This window comes from Amyelois transitella, chromosome 12 (genome assembly GCF_032362555.1).
Source record: "Amyelois transitella isolate CPQ chromosome 12, ilAmyTran1.1, whole genome shotgun sequence".
Taxonomy (NCBI): domain Eukaryota; kingdom Metazoa; phylum Arthropoda; class Insecta; order Lepidoptera; family Pyralidae; genus Amyelois; species Amyelois transitella.
In genome coordinates, this window is record NC_083515.1 from 4,309,880 (window position 1) to 4,332,337 (window position 22,458).

Genomic DNA, 22,458 nt, shown 5'->3' on the forward strand with positions numbered 1-22,458 from the left:
GAGAAAAGTTTTGACAACGATCATTATTAAAATATAGTACCCGGTTGACCGAGCTTTGCTCGGTCTACCAGAGATGGCGCTGATATAGTTTCTTAAAACGCGGTTTTTAAAATGTTTATATATCTTGGGAATCGAGCTTTTCTCGAACCTAGGACCTTGATAAATCGATTCCTTGAGCCGAAAAGCCCCTAATCTGTAACTTTCATGAAAATCGTTGGAGCCGTTTCCGAGATCCTGATTATATATATATACATATATACAAGAATTGCTCGTTTAAATATATTAGATGTACGAATAATTCACCTGAGAAAACCGCACCTATGACATCTGATTACTCTTTTATGCGAACTAAGCGGCGTACAACTGCTTGTATGTAAAAAATAAAAAGTAAAAATCCCTTGATCTTGAAGCTTAGCAGAGTAGAGTGAATGTGAAAAGATAAGTAAAAATTGTGCCCACAGGGTGCTTCTGGCTGCTATTTTTATGGCCGATCCGAAACATTGGTGATGCCTTACTGCTTATATTATTCTTGTGTGACAATTCCAGTGAAAATAAATCATTTGGTTTGAATCTATTCAGACGAATCATTAATTATCAGGGAAATTTAGCTTTGTCAAGAATTTTTTTAAGTAATGAGTTTAATATCTCATGTCACAAGTAAAATTTAAATCTTGCGATGAAGTATATATCCTTATCTTACTGTCGAGGGTGTGTGTGCCTTCGATCAAAACAAACCAGAATAAACAAATATAGGATTATATTCAGAGAAACATTTAAATCCAACATAACAAACACCGGAACATTCCAGCAGTTTGCTTACAGCGCGCCGTCATAGGATCAATGCTCATAGATCTTCAAAAATAAGACTATAATCCCATTTGCATTTATAATTATTGGCATGTATTCTAAGCCACTATTTTTCTAAGTTTGTCTCATAATACCTCAAACCGTGTTATTTTAATATCTCAACCAACACACATTGTTAAAATAAAAATATATTGAATGGAAAGAGTACTGAAAAACAAGCTAGAGGCGAGAAACCAAATTCTGCCGCAATATAATGTGTTAAATGAAAAAATGAAGGGTTTCAATTATTACCAAAGTGTACTAAAATATCTTGAAACGTCTAAGGCATCTTCACGAAAACTTATTGTATTTTTTCTTAATTTATTACATCATATATATACATAATTTCGACATAATCATTTATTAATAACGTAACATTCTTCTGGCAGGTCAAGTAAAAAATTAAATAGTTACATTATACATGTTTTGAAGATGTGGGCTTTAAGCCAGAATTAACAATACCGTGCCTATTTTTGTATATATACGTACTATGTGCAGTTAAACCTAGTGTACACCGGAAGCCGACAAACGCCACAACACAGCTTGAACTAACGTTTGGGCTTCCGCCACAAATGTACACCCGCCTTTTGGTAATTCGACAAATTAGAACAGATTACACATATTTTGAATTATAAAATATCTTGTTACGAGCGGGTCTCATAAGAGCTTCTTATAATTATGGAAGAATACATCCAGAAGTATACTTAAAATCATTAAATAAAAAAGCTATTGTGAAACCCGCCCGAAAAAAGTTTTGCTAATATAGAAAAAGCGCACCACTACACATGATTTTTAGTATATAGATGTGCATTAGCTATGTACATGGCTCTAGTAGATACTATCACAATGCTATCATTGGAAATTTCAAACTAATTTGTCATGTACACTATATTAATACAAGTTCGCAGACATAATCATAATCACCAGATAATAATTGTTCACGAGTTTGTTATGCGGTTTGGTTTAACCGACAGGTTGTCTGTGTGAAACAATCCTGCATGGAGAAGTTATACTCTCAAGTTCTATATTTTACCAATTTTATTTATTTCAAAAAATATAAATTAGTCCACTAATTTAAATAACATTTTGATCATATAAAAATCTAACTTTATTATTTTACTATTTCATTACACAATTGATTCCGTTTCAACATTTAACGAGAATATTGCAACCGTTTTTTAGTTTCACTGTTCCAAATTTACATAATTGAACTTTGTCTCTAACAAAATAAATAAAACAATAATATTAAAATCTGAACTATCAGGTCAGTCGACCTTATCAAAGCTAGTTAACAATTATATAAAAACAGAACACAAGGTTAACGTGACAATCTATACCAGTAAACTGAGAGCTAATTCTTCAATTAATTTTATTAATACAATGCAATCACTTGTAACATTAAGCCGCAGCGGTCTTAACCGTTAATTTATTTACTCTTTACAATATGAAATTAATTGAATATTCTTAGTAATTGAACATGCATGGTTAACACAGAGCACAGGCGACCATACAACCGTTCACACACAGGCACATCAGACTATATAAAATACTCTTAAAACACAGTTATTACAATATATTATTCTCATAGTACAAACTTGTTATCTTAATAAAGTGACGCGCTTAATTTTGCCGAATCACCAAAAAGATTCTATCAGTCAGATTGAAATCGAGACAAACGTACCAATGGATTTGATTTTTAACGAATAATCAAAAACTGTATGAGACAAACAAACCTATTACATAGTTAAAACAAAAAAGAATATGAAACATTTAAGATAAAACATGGGTGCAAGTCATCTTGATGTCTCGTAAACCTCCAACTGATAGATTAAATACCTAATATATGTATAAATATTAAGAATCAGATTTCCTAGACAATGAGTGGCCACAACACAATTGAATCACTGGAAATGCTAAATGGCGCATAGACTCGAAATTATACATACTAAAACAACAAAAAAATTGCTATGAACTCAAAAAGGGTGAATGGGGTGCAATGTTCTTCGTTTTTGTGAATATTTCCGCCGATATAAAATGTTATGGGCACACAAGCTATTAACAAATTAAATATAATTTTCTTATATTTTGCTAGCAGGACTACTGAGTGGCCTTATACCACATTCAATTGATGAAACATTTATTTCATTAATCATCGTTTAATCAGATTATCCACAAAAGATATTCGGTTTAATAGTGTTTTTTTCTTTAGTTTGATAAGTCAACATCGGTGTATGCGATATAGGTACAATATATATATGTAAGGCTATTATTCCGTCATGCGATAGTAAAATAGCACATATGGCATAGCATACTCTTTAACGTGTACGCAAATAAATTAAATTGTATTGAATATATCACCGGAAAATAATAAGGACCGCAAATTTATAAACTTCCTAAGAAATTTATAAACTTTCGTAGGATTATAAACGAGAGATGAATTCTTTTATTTTACGTCTACATTCTCGCAAATTGATAAACTTACCAAACTCACTTATAAAAAAAAAGAAGCATTATGCAGACGACATGTGCGCTCTAATTGGTTGATGAGTCACGTGTTCCTTCTCCTTCATCTACTCCACAATTGTTCTGTTGCTCGTATATTTTTTTTAAGATAAAGTATATTTGTAACTAAATATAATATAGGTTTTAAAGAAAAATAGTGATAAGTAGGTTGGTAATCGGAACTGATAAATTTATTATGTCTATGGACACAAACACTGGCACTGTCAACATCGACTAATCAGAGAGCTGTGTGTTATTTGCGTTGATGAAAGAAGCGTAAAATTATAAGCGCGTAGGAATGGTTATCAGTTAGTTTATTAAAAAAAATAATAAAAGAAGTCGTACATTGATTAATTTTCGAAAATGTGGAGGTAAGATAATACAATTTATCTCTCGTTTAAAATCTTACGAGGGTTTATAAATTTCCTAGGAATTTATATTTCTGCGGTTCTTATTATTTTCATGACATATACATGACTTAATAACAAATAAGTCCATAGATCTGTACACTTTATAGGATTACCATGGATTACAAAATATTTGTTTTGATAATTGGACGCTCGTTTTGAATGGTATTATACAAAGAATACCTTATTCATACAATTCGACGCATTTAACATGCGAAGACAATGAAAATAGCAAAGATGCTCTTAAGGTATGAACAAACATCAATTACCACATAATTACAGATTACTAACAGACCGGTTGACGGGTTAGTTACGAAAAGTTTGAGACTTCGACTATAGAATGTTAATCAAGCAAATGACCATGCAATCTTTGCAATAGGAAAAATAAAATAAAGCCATTAACAGGTCAGAATAAAGTGTAAAATAAAAAAACGAAACGTAACAGTAAAACGGTGTTCATCGTTTGTCCTACTGACACCACACAAACATTTTGCGATCCACGGCTTGAACTAGTATGTATGCAATGTTACTATCGCGTGCCCACGTACGTCGCCCCTCAGCGCGGCCGGCGGTGAGTCAAGCGGACCGCCACTCAGTTGTAGATCTTGATGGCCTTCTCCAGGTAGTTGACGCGGGAGCGCTTCGGCGTCTTGTTGATGTGCTCCAGCCCGAGCCAGGGCCGGCCCGTCGCGTCTGGGAGAGACATGTCTTCATTTAATTATAGCACGCAGTCTTGCGAGAATTGGACGGGGTGGTAACAAAAACTTCGCAATAATAAAAAAACACACATGGTTTCGCAATTAATTTCTGTATGACATCGTTGCGTGCTCCGAATCGCACCCACAGTAACGATTTAGGGGCAAGAGATCGCTTTAAAAGCAATCTGATTCTCTTTTATTAACTGAAAAATAATGTCTATTTGTCTCAAGTATTGGGGAAGATTAGAAGTTAAGGTGGGATTTCCTAAATTAATTTACCCGTATGAGATCCGGCAAAAGCTTATTGCATAAATTTGCAATGCAATTATTTTATTGTTTGTCAACAATGAATAAACATAAAAATGTGAACAAATAGAGGACAATGAAAGTACTTACTTGCGTTACTACTCGGCCTGAAGTCATAAATGTTTATTGTAGCTCCTTCACTTATGTAATTAGGTCTGCCATTTGACACTATAGCAAAATTGTACTGAAACAAACAAAAAATACTATTTGTAGCAAATAATTAATCATAAATATACGCTATAAAATAAGTCTATATAGACTTATTTTATAGCGTAAAGTCACTTCCTATCATATTAGTTATCATAATAAAGTATATAGGTTGTATAAATAACCAGTATCAGTCTTGTAACTTGTCGTTAACTGTATAATTATTGAGTTTATATTTCATTTCATATACCTGCATTAGCTCTATCAATGGTCAAGTGGGATTTGCAGTAACTTTAGGAGTTACAGTCATTTAATTTGCTCTTTTTGCTTTTGTAGGTCAACAAAATCACTTTAGATTCCTTCCATTTGCTTTTGAACTATGCTTTGATGAAGATGGATGAAATCTTCTTCTGTCTTCTGCACGAATAAAGGAGGGATAAAATTATTGGTCCACTAGAGTGGAGCAATAAATTTTAAACTATGTAGTAACAACCTACCTTTTCCCACTCCTTATCAGGTATGTCCAGCTTCTTCTGGAGGCGGTCCTTGAGCGCCTGGAAGGGCTCGTTATGTTTGACTCGCGTGTAGAACGGGATGCCGAACGTCGAGTACACTTGCTTGTGGAAATGCGCGCACGGCACTAGCGCCTCGTCCTCCTGGGAATTAAAAAAAAAATTTTTATATGCATAGACATAGAAAAAAAAGGCAGACGGAGTTTTACTATACGGAAAAATGAAGCGCCAATTGTATGCTGGCCCACTGTATATACATATACACGCCTCACGCACACTCTGACCTATAGTGTGACAGTCGGCCGCACTTGCCGTCAAAGAAGCGTTATAGTTCATCTCACGAAATGGCAAGTTTTCTGTCTTACACATGCGTACAATGCCGCCAATAGGATGCTTCTGTTTTTTTAAGCCACTCTCCATCCGCCTAAGTTTCTACGTATATTTATATGTATGAAATTGACTGCCGTAATTAGGATACGTCCGCGACTTTTGAAAATACCATTTCTTTGGGAGTAAAATAGGAGTTGCCACTGATCAAGACTTGAAATTTGGCATTTATATTCCTTGTATGATCTAGGGGTATAAGATTCCCGAAATTCATAAAGAACTGAAGTTAACACAGGATTTTTCGTTTTAAACGAGCAGCGCCACGGGCATCCTCTAGTTACTTACATAACCAATATTCACAAGACTAGAAAGCTTTATAAGTTAATTATATAATAGGCTATTTTACACCATGTAAAAAAAAAATATAAAAATGCACGTATCTTATAGATTTTGTAAAAAATAAAAGAAAAACATCGATCATTATTCATAAAAGTGCAATATGGATTTTATAATTCAATTTTAAAAATCCTCTTTTTTAATCTGTTCTTCAAAAGTCGAAAACGCTATCCGCCATGTTGGGTACTGACGTGACGTCATACTTTTAGTAAACAAATATCGAATCGAAAACTTATTGATGATGTCAGGCTCTGTTTATTTTGAAATTTTAAAATTTCTATCACGTTTTTGGGTTTTTACTCTTTAATAATTTAATAGAATCATGGAAGACGGTTTTGTGAAAGCAGACAATATAAATCTACCGAGGATTAATACGTTGATGGTTTCTCATTTTAATATCACTTGGCAGTGGAATCCACAATTTTTCTGGTGTTTTTATACTTGTATTCTTGCATTCAGGAACAAGACACCAACAATATGTATTGTAATTCATTATTACAAAAATCTTTTTACTTTAGTCTTACGTAGAGCCGTATTGTTTACTAAAAGTATGACGTCACGAGTCAAAACAGCATGGCGGATGGCGTTTTCGCGCGAAAATACAAAATCATAAATAATAAATCGTTTTTAGAGCACTTTTCGGCTTCAAAAAATTTTAATAAAAATTCTATAGGTATAACACAGTCTCAGGATTGATTTAAAACAGTTTTCAAAAAAGAGTGTAATAGCCTATTGACATCAGAGTAAGGGATAATTTTCCAAAGAGAAGAGTATTCGGGTTTATTATACTTTTCGTTTAGTGAAATGTTCATAGAAAAAAAGGTCTTTCAAAACCCAACCGCAACTTGACGTATCATACTGACCTGTAACTGAAGTTCGTCTCTGGGTATCTCCTCTATTCTGTACAGTCTAGGCTGCGATATAGTCACCTGGTCCAGCGTTAGTTCGGGATCTGGCCCTGGTAATATTTTGTGACACGCCACCTCCACAATTCGTAATCTGTAATATATATGAGAATTACTTCAATAGTTTGACTCAAATTTGGATAAGGTTTCTTCTATTAAACTGGGTCACGGAAAACAATAAAGTGCAAAACTACCTTCAGTATACAAGTGACATACATTCTGTACAATTAAAAATAGCTATACGTAAATATTTAAGTAATCCATTTGCTACTCTATATCAAAGGTCTATTCACTTCACCATCAACAGTTTCAACTGAATAAATGAAATCTACAATGTAGAAATAAACTTATATTTTCACATTTTGCCATAAATCTCACCTGCCAGATCCATCGGGGGACAAATCAACTACTTTAGCTGCTTCTTCTAATATATCTGCCACTTTGCCGCCTTTATTTGGGTATAAAATTAATTCCTTATCTTCTTTGTAATTTGGACCAACCTAAAAATAATTAATAATTACATTATATTTTATATTTAATATATATTTCTGTCATCGGTAGATCCTAAAAATAAAAAAAAAATCAAATGAAAATCAGATGAAAGAGTTTGTGCCATAGAATACACAGGATAGTGAGTACCAAATATTTATCTACATACTATAATATACATTGTGGAAACAGCTGTCAAACTTACCCATAAACATTTAAACTGTTTCTTGTTGTCCAATTCATTAACTTTTATAGATAATATCTGGTAGAACAATTTCTTAGGGCACTTTGGTTTACAGTACACTAGCAAATCCTTAAGTATTCCGTCGTATGAGTATCTCAGGGGCATTCCCGGCGTGTCTTTGTAACTGAAATACAATAAAAAATAAGACTATCATTTATTTTCCTTCAATTGTGAGGCGGTGGGTGAAATACAAGTGAAGACCACTACAGAGGTGAAATTTTACTTTTATAACAATAAATTTACACAGTTGTTGCTTCCGTGAATTTTTTTGTATTCATAAAAATTTTATACAAACAATATTATATAGTATGGAGCAAAAGCGAATAAAATAAGTGAAGTCTATAGTTACTTACTTCTGACACTTGAAGAACTGTATTAAGTAAGGGTCTACATTGAGCCGCTGTCCCACCGCCCGCGCCATCTGGTCGTAGCGCATTTGCATCGACAGCTCCATTGTGAATCTGAAAATATAATGAACCATGCTTACTTAGGATAAAATATACAAAAAAGGTTAAGATATTACCTAGAAAAAACTAGAAGAAAAAAAAAAGAGCATCATCTCGTTCCCATAAAATTAATCTTTTTTGCAGAACATACAATTGTATCATTTAAGGCGCAGTTGAGCAAAAGAGATTGTATAGAAAAGTAAGATATAAAAGAAATATTTGTGAGAGCCGACCCAAAAAAAGGCACACTCTGTCCCCAAAGCACGCTATACCAAATGTACTTGAAAGACTAGCTAGACGCTTTAGCTGGCTAGATCCCTTTTTCAACTATTACTCACCCAGGATCATTGGGCACGCTCTTGTCCACGAACTGCACCTCCACCTTGTAGAAGATGTACTTGAAGTAGTCCTGGCAGGTGGGCAGCTCGAGGTCCTCGTGGCGGTGGTCGGCGCGCTCGAACACGATGATGTCGCCGTCCATCAGCTCGTCCAATACCTGGCCGCGTGCACACGACTCAACCCAAGGGGTGGCAGCCACATCGGGCGTGCCAGGGGCGCTACTCACGATAAGCTCATATACGTTTATTATTTTAGCGATATCGACCAGAGCAATCCCTAATTAAAAACGTGGTTAAGTTCTTAAAAACGTTATTACAAATGTCATACATATTGTAATATATAACGCGTAATTAGTAAATAACTTAGGAAGACACCGATTCAGCACTGGCACGATTATTGTACACTGGTATTTTTAGGTTCATTTTGTCAATAAAAATCGTCGGCATGTTTTTGATTGAAAAATTTTGCATATCCGTGATTACTATCTCGTGTATAATAAATGTATATCACTAACCGATAGTGGCTACGTACAAAGACCGAGTTAAATAACCAAAGAATATTTCAATTTCAAATAATATTTAGATGGTTACTTTAATAAGTGAATAAAGCATAAAAAAAAATACCTCAGCGGAGCTGTGGTAAGGCCGGCTGGAGAATTTATATAATCCAGTTCTTTTTGTTAGATTTTTTCTTTATACAACATAGATAAGTTATTTCCTTCAACGTAACCACTATTTCCTTCCAAAAGCACACGCATCCCGAATTTATATATATTATTTTTATTTTTATCGAACTTCCTATTTCAAAATTAATAATCCATGTGCTTTCAGATATTTCCTTTGAGTAGCGTCGCTGGCACGTCGATAGAATAAATTCATTTGGCAAACAAGGAAAAACAATCGGTTGCAGTCCGACAGTGCTGACAGAAGTGAAAACTTGAATATAAGTCGTGCAAGTGTAGAACTGATCGTTTACACGTGAAATTACTGGTCAAATTAGTTTTATCAAACTTATTTAACCCACTAATTTCGTAACGTAAATCCGGCTTAAATAAATTTTCACCTCAATAAGCAATTATGAAATATGAGGGTGAAGTTTGATAAAAATATGTTAGGTGTTCAATGAAAGTGAGAAACAACAATATTATATAAACTTACTTTAGATTTTCCATACAGATTAAGTAATTCTGTAACTACCATCTATAAAAAGTTTAAATACAATATTTTATGTAACATGATGACCAAGTAGTCTTTAGTGAACTTTCCGATAATTTCAAGCATTATGCTTCTTTTCATCTAAAAGTAACGATCACTTAATTTAAAGATAGAGTTCACTTTACCGGAAATTAGGAATGTTACTGAGTTAAATAACATTTCTAATAGTTCCAGCATTCATGAAACATCATAACATTCTACCTCCGAACAGGTGCTTAAAAACAAAGAACTTTGCTCAAAATAAGATTTTAACCCATCCAATTATCCCAAATGGACTTCGTTTATAACAGTCATCATTTCTATCAAAACTATCATCTCAATTGAGATTTTATAAAAAACGGCACGGTGATGTATAAAAATATGATGGGAAAGATAATGATAAATAATACCTTTTCGAGAGGATCGTTATAATTAGAGATCCTTTCAACGAAGTCGGGCTTGATTTCTTCATAGAGTACCAGAGGCGTGTCTGGCGGGAACCCTGGGCAATAAAAATACCTCAAATAAACACACTGAATGAAGATTTTTACTGAACACCAGATTGCAGCACAGTGAAGTTAGGTACATTGAAATGCTGTTATTGGAATCATTTGTCAGACCAATTTTCTAACATTGATAAGGTTTATATGATGGGGATCTTCCATTTCTTTCTATATGTTCCCAGAGATAGCAAGAAGATAAAAGAATTTGGTTAACTCTCTGTTAGAGTCCACTGTTTTAGAGAAGTGAACTATGGCTGCAATGAATTAACTTTATTTTAACAACAACATACCTGCCCGTTTATTCAATATCGGTATCAGATCGGCTGGCTTGCTCGCAATGGGTCTGTAATGGTGGCCGCAGTAATGGATCCTCTTCTGCTTGGGGTCGTAAAACTTAAAGAACAACACCACATCGTTCTCCTTGTCGAAGGTGGGCAAACTCGTGAGTCCGGAGTCTGGTGGTAGCATCTCCAAGAAAATGTTCCAAGGGTTCATGTTTTCAGACACATCAGCTACGGTCTTGTGGTGGTCGTTGATTATGTCCAAGCAGGTTGGTCGGCATGTCTGGTCAAAGAAAAAAGTAAAAGATTTTCAAATTTCCATCGTAAGATTTCTTATAACGGGTTACTTTACTTACACTCCCTGGCTTATACCCTTTACCATTACTTACATGATTAGAGCGTGCACTAAACGGCCAAGGTCGCAAATGTTTCAACGGATAGCGGAAGTTCTCAGCAAGCATTTCCATCAGCTCGGCGACGGTGGCTTGCTTCCTGACGCGGAACACGCGGTAGTGGGCGCGTTCGGGGTCGTAGAGGTCATTGCCCTGGTGCCCGTCGAACGCCTCTTCTAGCACCACGTTCACGTTCATGTATAGGTGAGCTTCGTTGCGCTCCTTGCGGCGAATCTGTGAAGATATTAAAATACTTGTTTTTATAATAATTATGACTTTCCAAGGAAATTTAATTTACCGTTTATAATGATTGCCGTCTGTGTCTATATGTCCTTAAATGCAATCATTCATACAATCTCTCGCCAATTGTTCATAGGCATTGTTTGTTTGTAACAAACATAACAAATTACAAAACAGTTATTGGATTTAGAAGAATATGTACAATGACGGACTTATCCCAATTTATATTTTGGCAGTAATAGGCTATTTGACAAAGTTCTAAAAACTATCTTAGGGTATTTATTTGTTTATAAAGAGCCCTACAAAAATACTTTTCTGCCTTTATTACAGCTATTTTATTAAAAAATCGAAAAAGAAAATGAAATATTCAAATATGCCGCCAAAACGCGACTTTTAGCAATATGGCGGCCATGGCATGCAGTGACGTAAATTTCGTGTAAATATCATACAAAGCTTGTTGGTGTTTCGAAAAGTTTTGATTTTCTCTTGTTTTATTAACTTGTGCCACGTCATATGTCTGAAAATTATTAAAATGAGTTCCTATAAATGTTGTGCAGTGCCTCAATGCACTAATTCAACAATAAAATCTCCTACGAAACTGTTTTTTTCTATGCCGATGGATTTGAATATTCGCAAGAAGTGGTTTCAGATCATGATCTAAGATCAGTGGTTACCAAGATATACTTACATTGATGTTTTCACATTCCTCAGTTCGTATCTCAGCATAGAAATCTGGATTGTCTTTGAAGAAGACAATCCAGATTTCTTCTTCCAACCATTATTGCGTCCACTTTTGGTAGGTTTCGACTGTCAGCTTTCGCGGAATTGGTTTCCATTATTAAATACCTATGTTATCTGAGTAATCCTGAGCGATCAAACACTTATAAAATCTTGAAAAATAATAGCGAACACTAAGGAACGGTACGATCCACCGTCTGTTTATGGATAATTGACGTCATAATAGAAATAGCCAATCGCGTTCGTTTTTAGTCACGTGACAGCTGCATATAAAAACCTAATTTTCTGAGACGGATTTTGTTTAAATAATGCAATATTTTTATCTCGCGTTATTACAAATCGCTCCAAAAAAATAATATTAAGACTGATGACATAAAAGAAATTGTAATGTATATTTTTAATACAGTCAAATAGCCTATTGTAGTAGAGCGAAAGCTGGGGAACATAGTTCTTTAAGCAGTAATGCTTAGTTTTACTTACAGTCTCAATCCGCTTTTCTTCGGCCAATCTTTCGCTTAATTCTGTGGGTATGTCTGCTTGCGTAACCTCTTGTAGCACGGTTTTCAACTGGGAATCCCTAAAATGACGAAAAAAAGTCTTATTATCACATGTGAGTATATCATTTATATCCAGACATTTTGACGGTATGCCTTTCCTGCCCCGTAGCATAAGACGCGCGACGCCGTTTTTATCGCGCGGAAAACTATCGCTGTCCCGTTTCAAGTCATAATAAAAAGCGAATGTCATGTTACAGGGGCTGGGAAAGATCCCGACAATGCAAATCATAATTTTTAGTTCTTCAATTAGGAAACTTAGTCAATTCTCACCTGATATAGACCAACATATAGGCGTTAGTACAGTGTCTCACTGTAAGGGCCATATCTTCGTCATGGCCTCCGTAGTTATACTCGATTGCTTCTTGTTTGGTACAGCGAGAAACTACGTCGTCGTCGAATTTGCACCACTGCAGACAAATAAAACATTTGTTTATAGTAAAAATACAATTGTTTTTTTTTTTCAAATCACTAGCCTCGTTTAGCTATTTATAGCTAGTGGATCAAGGACTTTGAAGCAACACAAAAACGCAATGATTATGAATTATATCTTTTTTCAAAGGGGGGTACTCAATTGCGTTCATATTGGCTTCAAAGCTTGCTCCATCCCGAAATCGATTATTATTTAGTTGAGAAAATGTACTAAAGCAGTTTCTTTACTAATTTTCTTCAAACAAGCACCATAAAAATAAATAATTACACAAACATAGCATATCAATAAAAGCGTAAAACTACAGGATCTTTGTCTCCTAATGGCTGGTATAAACTAACCTTTCCATCTCCTTTAGGGTTAATGAAGACTACATAGTGTCCCCCATGGTTGTCTCCCGAGTGCACCAACACAGCGTGCAGTGTGTAGTCCGCCGGGGTCTCTGGTTTCTCTTGGAGGTATTCATCTAGATTGATATGTTCATAGAATTCAAACCTGGAAACAAACAATTATACATTCAGTCACGTCTTTATCTCTTGTGGAGTAGACAGGGCCAGCAGTCTTAAAAGAGTGAAAGGTCGGGTTCAGCTGTTTGGCTTAATGGTAGAATTGAGATTCAAATAGTGATCAAGGTTGCTAGCCCAGCGCATAAAAGAAGAATCACAAGTTTATAAGCTATCCATGGGAACGAGATGAAGTGTTCATATTCTTTTTTTATTGGTGCCGCACACGGCAATAATTTTTTCTTTTTTAATTATAAAAACAATGCACAATGCTTCGCTGTACAACTTACCTGTCATTAAACTTGACCGAGCTATCCGTAATAGGGTCATACTGGAATCTCATCAGATGCAAGTGTAGAACTGGCGGGAAAGACGCGAATATAACGCCTTTCTCAGCCTCTTGCAAGCCATGTTCGCCCGCGTCGTATTTGTTCTCGCCGTCTAAGGTCTCTGTGCTTATGTAGTCTTTGAATGATTCATCAACTGTAAAAGAAATGAGAGATAATGTAAAAAATGTTTGGAAAATCACCACAATCGTTGTGTTTATTTACATGTTTACTATCATTTATTATGGCATTCTCCAGATAAACCAAAAGAAAAGGAAATAAATATTATAGAAAAAAAAATTAAAATAAAGAGTTAAAATTTAACTGACTTAAGAGTCAGTATGAAAGTATATGTTACACAAATATAAAGAGTAAGCAACGCTTCTGGAGAATATGCAGTAGAAACAGAAATACATTTTTCTATATAAAATAAATAAATATATACTGAGGAAGTTACACAGATTAAGTTAACTCAACAATACTATATTTTACAATAAATATAGGCCTTTTAGAAAAAGTTCGTTTTTCTTTATGCCCTGGCCGGGATTCAAACCCGGGACCTACAGTGTAACAGTCAACCGCGAAAAGTACAACTCGGCTTCAGAGGCCGTCAAAATAAAATTAGTTTAATATACTCACTATTCTTCTTTCCTTTGATATTAAGCTGGATGTCATAGAAAGTTTCCACTCTGGTACTGGACACATTCACGTTCTTACATTTGATGTACGACGTCATCTTGCCTTCAAACAACCTAGGGACGGTTCCCTCGACGCAGGTACCTTTCATCTTGCTCTCCAGTTTATCAAGGAGTACCTATTGATAAAGAAAATATACTTTAAAAATGGAATTCGTTTATCATTTATGGCCAGTGTGTCTTGACGCTTATAGCTAAAATGGTGTACTTATTGTTAGATAAACAAGTGAATAGACATATAATTTTTAACTTAAATCTACTCCACTGTAATTTCTGCGGTAATAAATATGAAAGTGAAATCAATACCCTCAAGAACTCTTGGACGTCATGCTGCATAAACGAATCGAGGGTCTCCCAACCAAAGCTCTTGGTTAACTTCTTGGTTCCAACGGGTTTGTCCGAAAATTGCAACTCGTAGAACACCCTTTGAAGAGCCAATGCCACTGACCTAAGAGAAGAAAATATAATTTATTTTATAGCTAGCTCTTTAACTATTAATAAAACAATTTTAAAAAAAACCACGCCTCCTTCCGTTAGGCACAGAGTATATTTTTCTATTTGCCACAATTCCTGAACACTGTTCACTTCATCCTCATTCATCATTCTTAACGTGGAAGGTCGCGGGTTGAAGATGATATTGATGCCAACATTATGAAAAGGTCAATCATTACATACAATTCATTTTCTAAATAAAATAAAATTATAAAAATAGACAACAAACATTATTCCTTTTACCCTGTAAAAAATGTATATCACACCATACTAACATCTACTGAGAAACGAGGAAGAGACAGTATTCTTACCTAGTACTGTCATCGGATTCTGTGGGCATCTTATACACAGCCTTTCGAAGTTGATTCGTGAAATATAGCGTTTGTAGGAGGGAGTTCATGTAACAGGTTGCTCCTTGATTCTTGAGACCTGACAACACAAATTCCTTTTATCTTTCAAGAAAATAAGGCATTATGCCTAAAATCAATATTTCTTTTTTTTAAATGACACATCATAGATAAGTGGCTAACTTTATGATCACCCTTCCTGTCATTTTTCCAGGTTGCGTCCAACTCAGAGAAGAGACCACTTTTGACCACAGTCCTGGCCCTGTTTCTTTTTTTTATGACGTGAGACAGCGTTATTTTTTGCGCGATAAATACGGCGTCGCGCGTGCCAAACTATCGGTGCTGGATTGACTCAGGTTTAACATGAAGCGACCCCTGACTGACCACCCAAATGTTGGCAGAGAAATCGAATCCATAGTGTATCATGATGGCATATTCCAGTTGCCCAAATATGCAGATTCCTCGTGATTGATTATTGAAAATTTTTCCTCGCCGTAAAATGCAGAATTTTTCTAAAGGTAAATATTTACCTATCAGGATTGCACCACATTTTGCAATCTCTATATAAACTGCAATTAATCTCAAATAATATTGACGAACAATGAGCTCATAATCCATTTAAAAAAGATGTCTGTTTTTGTAGTTTATAATGAACCAAGTTTAGTGAAATTCTTTCGGGAAGCCTATTATAGTTCAATGTGTTGCATTAAGAACATTACTTTTTGTAACACACAAGTTATACCTTTATAAACTTAGTAGCGAGGTTGTTATTAAATACACGATCCATTCATTTACGATATGTAGTTAGCAAGCAATTAGCGGCTAAGCAAACACAACTGTGTTTATTGCAAAATTTCTATGGACATAAATGAAATTCATGTTTCTGTTTCGCAACAACATCATATCGACGAAAGTCATATTCCTCCTGGTTTTTGTCCCAGTTATCCAGTAGTAGTCAGGTGGCTTACACAAGATGACTCCAGTCTAACCTCAATCATTCAAAAGGGCAACTTACACACAAGGGCTCTTTTCACTAGGTCAGATTGCATATTCCCTTTACCGAAAGAGACGATAATCCATATATTTTAGCGTTATACCAAGTTTACCAACTTACCAACATAACCGGTATGTTTCTTGGAGTCCCAAGAAACGCCGTGAGGTGCTTCAGCGGTCACATGCACCTCCAGAGTTATGGCATCATCCTTGATGTAACCTTTCTCCGGGTCAAGAGCATCGTTCCAGGACATGAAGTGGGAGAAACCCCAATCGTTCTCCTTGCTGTTAAACATTCAATGAACACATATAAATACACACTGAATTCCATTTAATTGATTTCAATTCTGAGTAAAGAAGCTTAATAAGAACTTCACAATAATAAATGCGGAGGTTGGTAGACTAGACAAGTTGTTAGAAATTATTGGAAATGAAAAACATTATTTGAAATTAAATCTGCTCAACTCCCACATTGACCTTTTTAACATCTCAATAATATTAATAGAAATGTGTGAAATATTAAATGATTTTTTTTTAATTATAGGTACCAATGTAAAGAAAATATTTTAAGGACCCGCCCCATCCTAACAACATACATAAATATATATAATCACATTTTTATTCCCTTACGAGGTAGACAGAGCTAACAGTCCCGCAAAAACTGAAAAGCCACTTCAGCTTTATGGCTTAATGATGAAATTGAGATTCAAAACCCTAAGTTTATAAGCCTATACCTAAACCGCCTTTTACGACATCCATGGGAAAGAGGGGGAGTCGTGCTATGCTATGGTGCCGGAAACCACACAGCACCCATCCTAGCAAGATTTATAAAAAATTGCTACACCTACCAGGTATCTACTATGGTTTAACCGAGATGCACACATACCTATAAAACAGGTGTTGAATCTTTCTGTAAAACGGTTCAGTGTCTGGCTTATGGGAGATGAGTCTGAGCTCTGCCATAGCGTAGCACGACCAACTTGAGGATTCGCTCTCGCCATTGCACTGCAGGAAGAACCCGAGTGACTTCTGCTGTTGGCGGTCTGGGGAGGGTGCTTGGCGCGGCATGACCATGATCTTCCACGGTAGATTGCGGACGTAACACGGCGGTGATAGAACTGAATCTTTGAGGGTTCTGAAGTTGGTCACCGTGAAACGGAACGTCGCCTCTGATCGAGCCTCGTCGTCCTCCATTTCGGTGTCGAGGCAGGCGAGCTGTAATGTTTACGGGAAAAGAATAATAATTTGCAAATTCCAAGTTGTCCATAGAAAGTGACATTATTTGCACAACGCGTCTTCATAAAATTATGGATTATCAATATCTTCCGAAAACTATGCTTATTGCTATTGACGAAGTTTTAACATGCACTCCTTTTTCAGTTATTTACTAAGATCTTACCGGCATGTCGGAAGACGGGGTCTCCTTGACGATTTCGCCGTTGTCCTTCAGAAGATCTCTTTCAAAGAAATTTACCGCGGCGGTGTCTACAGTCTCCACTGGAAAAACAATATCCACAATAAAAATATATCTTTCCAAATGTTAATTGGTAATTAATTATTGAAAACTTTTAAACCTACCCTATCCATATCTATTCCCCACCACTTATGTAGGTATCTATCACAACACCATGCCTTACCCGCCAAAGGGTAAATTCATACAGAGAATCAAAGTTTAATTTTCCTAAATACGTTTAAATATATGTAACTATGGTATTGCCGAAACTAACAAAGCTTTCGTATTAGTTAAATTGTGCTAATATACAAAAGCTTTACCATTTCAGCCTTAGGAGTCCACTGCTAAACACTGCCTCCCCCTCCCCAATACAAAAATGTATAATGACTTATTTGTTAAGTTGCTATCTATTTACCTACCTGTTTATAGCAAGGGTGGAAGCTAACGTAAAAGCACTTGATTACCTAGTAAAAAAAATACACCTTATAGGAACAGTCAATTACAATATATCATAAAACACGCAACTTTCAAGTTGAACAATCTCGCCATTGTTTTATTTAATCATCAGTTTGACACTACTGTCAAATTGTCTTTAATAAAAAGCAAATACTAATGCCCATTTGAAGAACACAAAGGAGTTTGCGATAGGGTGCAATAATGCGAGTGAAAAATTCTCAAGGAAATTCAATATGTACCTACATACATGAAATCGTGCCTCCTTTCCAAATGGGTAGAGGGACTACATCATTACACTTGCCATAATACTTATTTGGTTAAGAATTAAGAGTATCGGATTTCAGATACTCCTTTACTATTCACCTTCACTATTCATAAAATACTTTCATTAAAAAAATACAAGGGAGTTAAAACAAGATCACATTTTTCACATCCTGATCTGATATCAATCTGGTACCACTGAATCAATTAGGTTCTGCAAACCTAAATTTGTTCAGAGCTCGTGATTAAAGACAGTTAATTGAAGACCAGTAGAAATGATATTATGTAAAACTGGAAGTTCTCAGAGGGCAGGGTAACCTCTGTGTAGTACGAAAGAACAATAAATTAAAATATTTCATGTATAGAAGCAATATTACATAACAGCTTCTTCATACATTTATATAGTTTGTCTCATGCCAAAATTTATGAGTTGAGGTGAGGTGAGAATGCAGTAGGGGATATGTGATAATAAGTGAATGGTGTCAATATGGCGACAAAAAATTATTATTGGGATAAATTTTTCAAAAAATTTTATCCAAATAATTAATTTTTGACATAACCCTCCATAATATTTAAAGATCACCATTCACTTATCACATATCCCCTACTGCATTCACAGTATCAGTCATTGACTCTAGACCTCATGAAGGAATTCCTCTAATTGGATTATTTTTATACTACCTACCATGTGCAAGGCCATTGTAGCTGTGTGGTTTCAGAATAGAAAAAAAAAACAAATTTATCCTTGAACATCATAGGAACCTACTTAAGAATTATATAGAGAAATCTAAACAACAATAATAAACCCATCCTATACTACTGGCTTATTCTATAGGAGTCTAACTGTGCAAAAGACCTGATCTAAACACTAGACACCTAAGTTATGTATAATAAATCAGTCAACAAAACAAAAATAAATCAAATTTACATCCTAGTTCATGTATTTTGTGACCATTTTTCCATGAATAAAATTGTTTAAACAATAATGTATTTTATTGTCTCAAGTAGGTACCTAATTTGACAAAAACAAATTATGAAGTGATTGGACATAAAAAAAGTAATTTTTGTGTATGGGATTTGAAACGGGCAATGAGAATGTGATTTTGGCTCCCCATCCCATATTTTTCACTTTTATCAACTTGAAAACATCAATAGTTTCTATGGTTGGTGACAATCTTTCCTTCAGAATTTTGTGTTAAAGTCCTATTCTTCTCTGTTGGAAACCTTCTTGTAAGTCTATTCTACCTTAGTAAAATAGTCCAAATACCATACTCTAACACTTACCTACATATTATAGGGTAGGTAGACAATTCCTTTGATAAAATTGACATTTTAAGTTTTGAATCCTTGGTATGTTTTGATAAATTGGCATAACATTGTTAATTTCACTGATAAAGAACTGAAGAGACACAACAGCTAGACAATAAAGGTATAATACTTTCAACAATAATCACATGAACAATGCGATCTAAATTTAGAATTTGGTGGCGACTTGCACTTTTAGAACAAAGAGTAAACTCAGACATGAATGAATTATGTTTGTTTACTTTCTAACAGACAGAGTACACATTTCAATGCAGTTTATCTATAACAATGACCTATCACATAATTACAAATTATAAATCTCTTTTCAACAATTTTAATGTAGATTTGAGGTTAAGGCAAACAGTTACAACAAAAACCCCCAACAAATAGAATAACCATGCACTTCCAATATTTGTCATTGACTAGTGATGGTATTTTAGCATGTACACAAAAGTAGGAAATGGAAATGTAAAATGCTGAATCAGCTGGTTATAGAAAACATTAAATAATAGTAAGTAAATTCCGAAATAGGTAGGTAAATAGCGATATGTCAGACTGACCGTCTTGCGTCTCCATTTCTTCCACCTGATTCACATTGGAGTCGTGCTGCTGCCTGTCTGGAGCAGGCGAGTGGTTCATGTTAGCCGGGCGCGCCACCGGGGACTCTCGCCCACAACTCCTTGATATTTCCTAAACAAATTCCACGACTTAGAAACAAACCTTACAGCTTACGGTTGCACAACTGTCGGACTCTTAACACTTCACCCACCTTTAACGCCAAGGGATCGCTCCCTTTAGACTTGTGAAAAATTCGTTGAACAAATTTCAACGAACTTTTCTCATCGACTCGGTTTTCCTGCGCACTCGGATTTCTAGTTTTCTTCGTGGATAGGGTGTTAATTTTCAAAGAATGTTTACTAGCGGCGCGGCCGATGTCTGCAAATTTCAACACAAGGGACCGATGGTAGGTAGAATACGCTATATGCACATTCCTGAATCTTTATACCATTGCATGAAATACTGGAATACTTCTTTGCACAACGGAATTGTACGAAAATTCACTAACGTGTCCGAGTACAGATTTATTTTCCCGAAAATAAACAAAATGGTGGCTGATAATTTAATTTCTAGCTTCGGATGTGTGACTGTGGCCCGGTTTGATAGACGAATGCACCATTTTTTAAGAATGAGTTCCAATAGCATGCATTTTTCTGTAAAAATGTTGAAATTTAAACTGTTTTTCTATTATGTCTTACAAAAACTTGTAATTAATAATAGGAAAAGGATAACTACGAAAAATGTTTCTAAATGAAACATGCGAAACTAACACATTCACAATTAGTGATGTGATACCTTTTCACGTGGTGAACTGGTAGTGAAGCATCGATTACAAAAAATGCAATGTCATGTCATATGTCACAGGCATTCAATTCAAACTGCAATATAGTAAAGGTAAAAGGGGACTTACCCCTCTTTTCGATAAATAATCAGACAGATCAAAAAAGAGCCTCTTAATCTTAATCTTAATCTCGCCTTCGCAGGCACTTTTACTTTTGTTAGTTTTGAAAAACTGAAAGGCCACGTTCAGCTGTAAAGAGATGGAGTGGTTCTATTTTAAGTGGTGGTACCGAATGTTTCCCGGCACAAATCTTTCCTATGAATGTCATAAGAGGCGACTAAAGGATACGCTAATAAACTTGAGATTCTTCTTTAAGGCGATGGTCTAACAAACTGTGAATATTTGAATATGAATTTTATCAATAATCTGATTTCAGTCTAACTCTTATTACACTTTTCATTTTAAGACTAAGACAGACTTAATATCGAATAGTCTAATAGGAGCTAAACTCTTAATACTCATTTCGTTTAAAGACTAAGACAGTCTTGATATCGAATGTTCTAATAGCGGCTTAATTTCTACTGGTATCGAATAGTGCGCTGGCGCCTTGTGGCTTCTACTTGGTTGGAACATAAAAATTATCTGTGTTCTTCGTGAGACTCAAAGGGTTAATTGCATAAATAAATGAGTAGCTATTGTAAAACACATTTTTTTTTAACTTGCCTTAAAACTCAACAAAAATACATCCTTTTTTCAGTTTAAAGCTATATTTACTAAAAATATGATACCTTTTTTGCATTTTTAGGGTAAAATGTTCGCTTCCGCATTGATAATGTACTAACAGGAAGGCGACCACCGAGTGAATGAGAGTGAAACAAAGCATTCGTTATTTCATGCCGTGTTTTGCCGGTGATACTTCTACTTTATGGGCAGCAGTGCATCTATGTACCTATGTATCATATGCATTTGTAACATCATCCAAATTGGATTATGTTACAAATGCCTAACCTATATTGGATGATCCAATATAGGTTAGGTTGGGCAAAGGATATAAAGGCTTAAGCTGATTTCCCTTTTTATTCATTAATTCATATGATCACGGCTATACCCTTTGCAGGGTATATAAAACCAGCAGTCTTGAAAAACTGATTGGCCACGTTCTGCTGAAAGAATGATAGAATTGAGATTGAAATAGTGATAGGTTGCTAGCTCATCGCCTAAAAGAAGAATACCAAGTTTAAGCCAAACCCTAAGTCGCCTTTTACGATATCCCTGGAAAAGAGATGTAGTAGTCCTATTCTTTTTTATACTGGTTCCATGGCAACTTCTGTCACGAAGTTCGAGCACCAGTTACTTTTCGTGAGAGAAAAAAAACCGGAATAACAACCATCAA

General features: G+C 35.2%; 1 protein-coding gene across 4 annotated transcripts; it reads right to left on the bottom strand.

The window, feature by feature from the left end:
• Positions 1–740: 740 nt before the first annotated feature.
• LOC106142515 (ubiquitin carboxyl-terminal hydrolase 7) lies at positions 741–20,719 on the bottom strand. Of its 4 annotated transcripts, XM_060946754.1 has the most exons (23): positions 20,496–20,719; positions 20,287–20,416; positions 17,651–17,748; positions 17,138–17,466; positions 16,373–16,536; positions 15,223–15,340; positions 14,726–14,867; positions 14,364–14,538; positions 13,689–13,881; positions 13,237–13,390; positions 12,739–12,875; positions 12,392–12,488; positions 10,931–11,167; positions 10,551–10,824; positions 10,168–10,259; positions 8,564–8,721; positions 8,133–8,240; positions 7,741–7,903; positions 7,425–7,546; positions 7,005–7,140; positions 5,404–5,562; positions 4,850–4,943; positions 741–4,448 (listed from the first exon to the last, which is right to left on the bottom strand). In XM_060946754.1, exons 2-23 carry the CDS (start codon positions 20,363–20,365, stop codon positions 4,348–4,350), a joined length of 3,330 nt encoding a protein of 1,109 aa, XP_060802737.1. In that variant the 5' UTR covers positions 20,366–20,416; positions 20,496–20,719; the 3' UTR covers positions 741–4,347. The 4 variants fall into 4 exon arrangements, with proteins under 4 accessions (XP_060802737.1, XP_060802735.1, XP_060802734.1 ...); XM_060946752.1 differs by lacking the exons at positions 17,651–17,748; positions 20,287–20,416; positions 20,496–20,719 and having other exon boundaries at positions 741–4,463; positions 8,564–8,706; positions 17,138–17,461; XM_060946751.1 differs by lacking the exons at positions 17,651–17,748; positions 20,287–20,416; positions 20,496–20,719 and having other exon boundaries at positions 741–4,463; positions 8,564–8,709; positions 17,138–17,461.
• Positions 20,720–22,458: the final 1,739 nt, after the last annotated feature.

What these genes read in the sequence shown, in the direction of transcription:
- LOC106142515 (XM_060946754.1), bottom strand. Translation starts at nt 20,365, where the DNA reads ATGAACCACTCGCCTGCTCCAGACAGGCAGCAGCACGACTCCAATGTG. An exon ending in GATATTGAATAAACGGGCAG is followed by an intron (nt 10,260 to 10,550) that starts GTATGTTGTTGT and finishes TTTATTGCCCAG; the next exon opens with GGTTCCCGCCAGACACGCCT. An exon ending in ATAACGATCCTCTCGAAAAG is followed by an intron (nt 8,722 to 10,167) that starts GTATTATTTATC and finishes GCACGCGGCCAG; the next exon opens with GTATTGGACGAGCTGATGGA.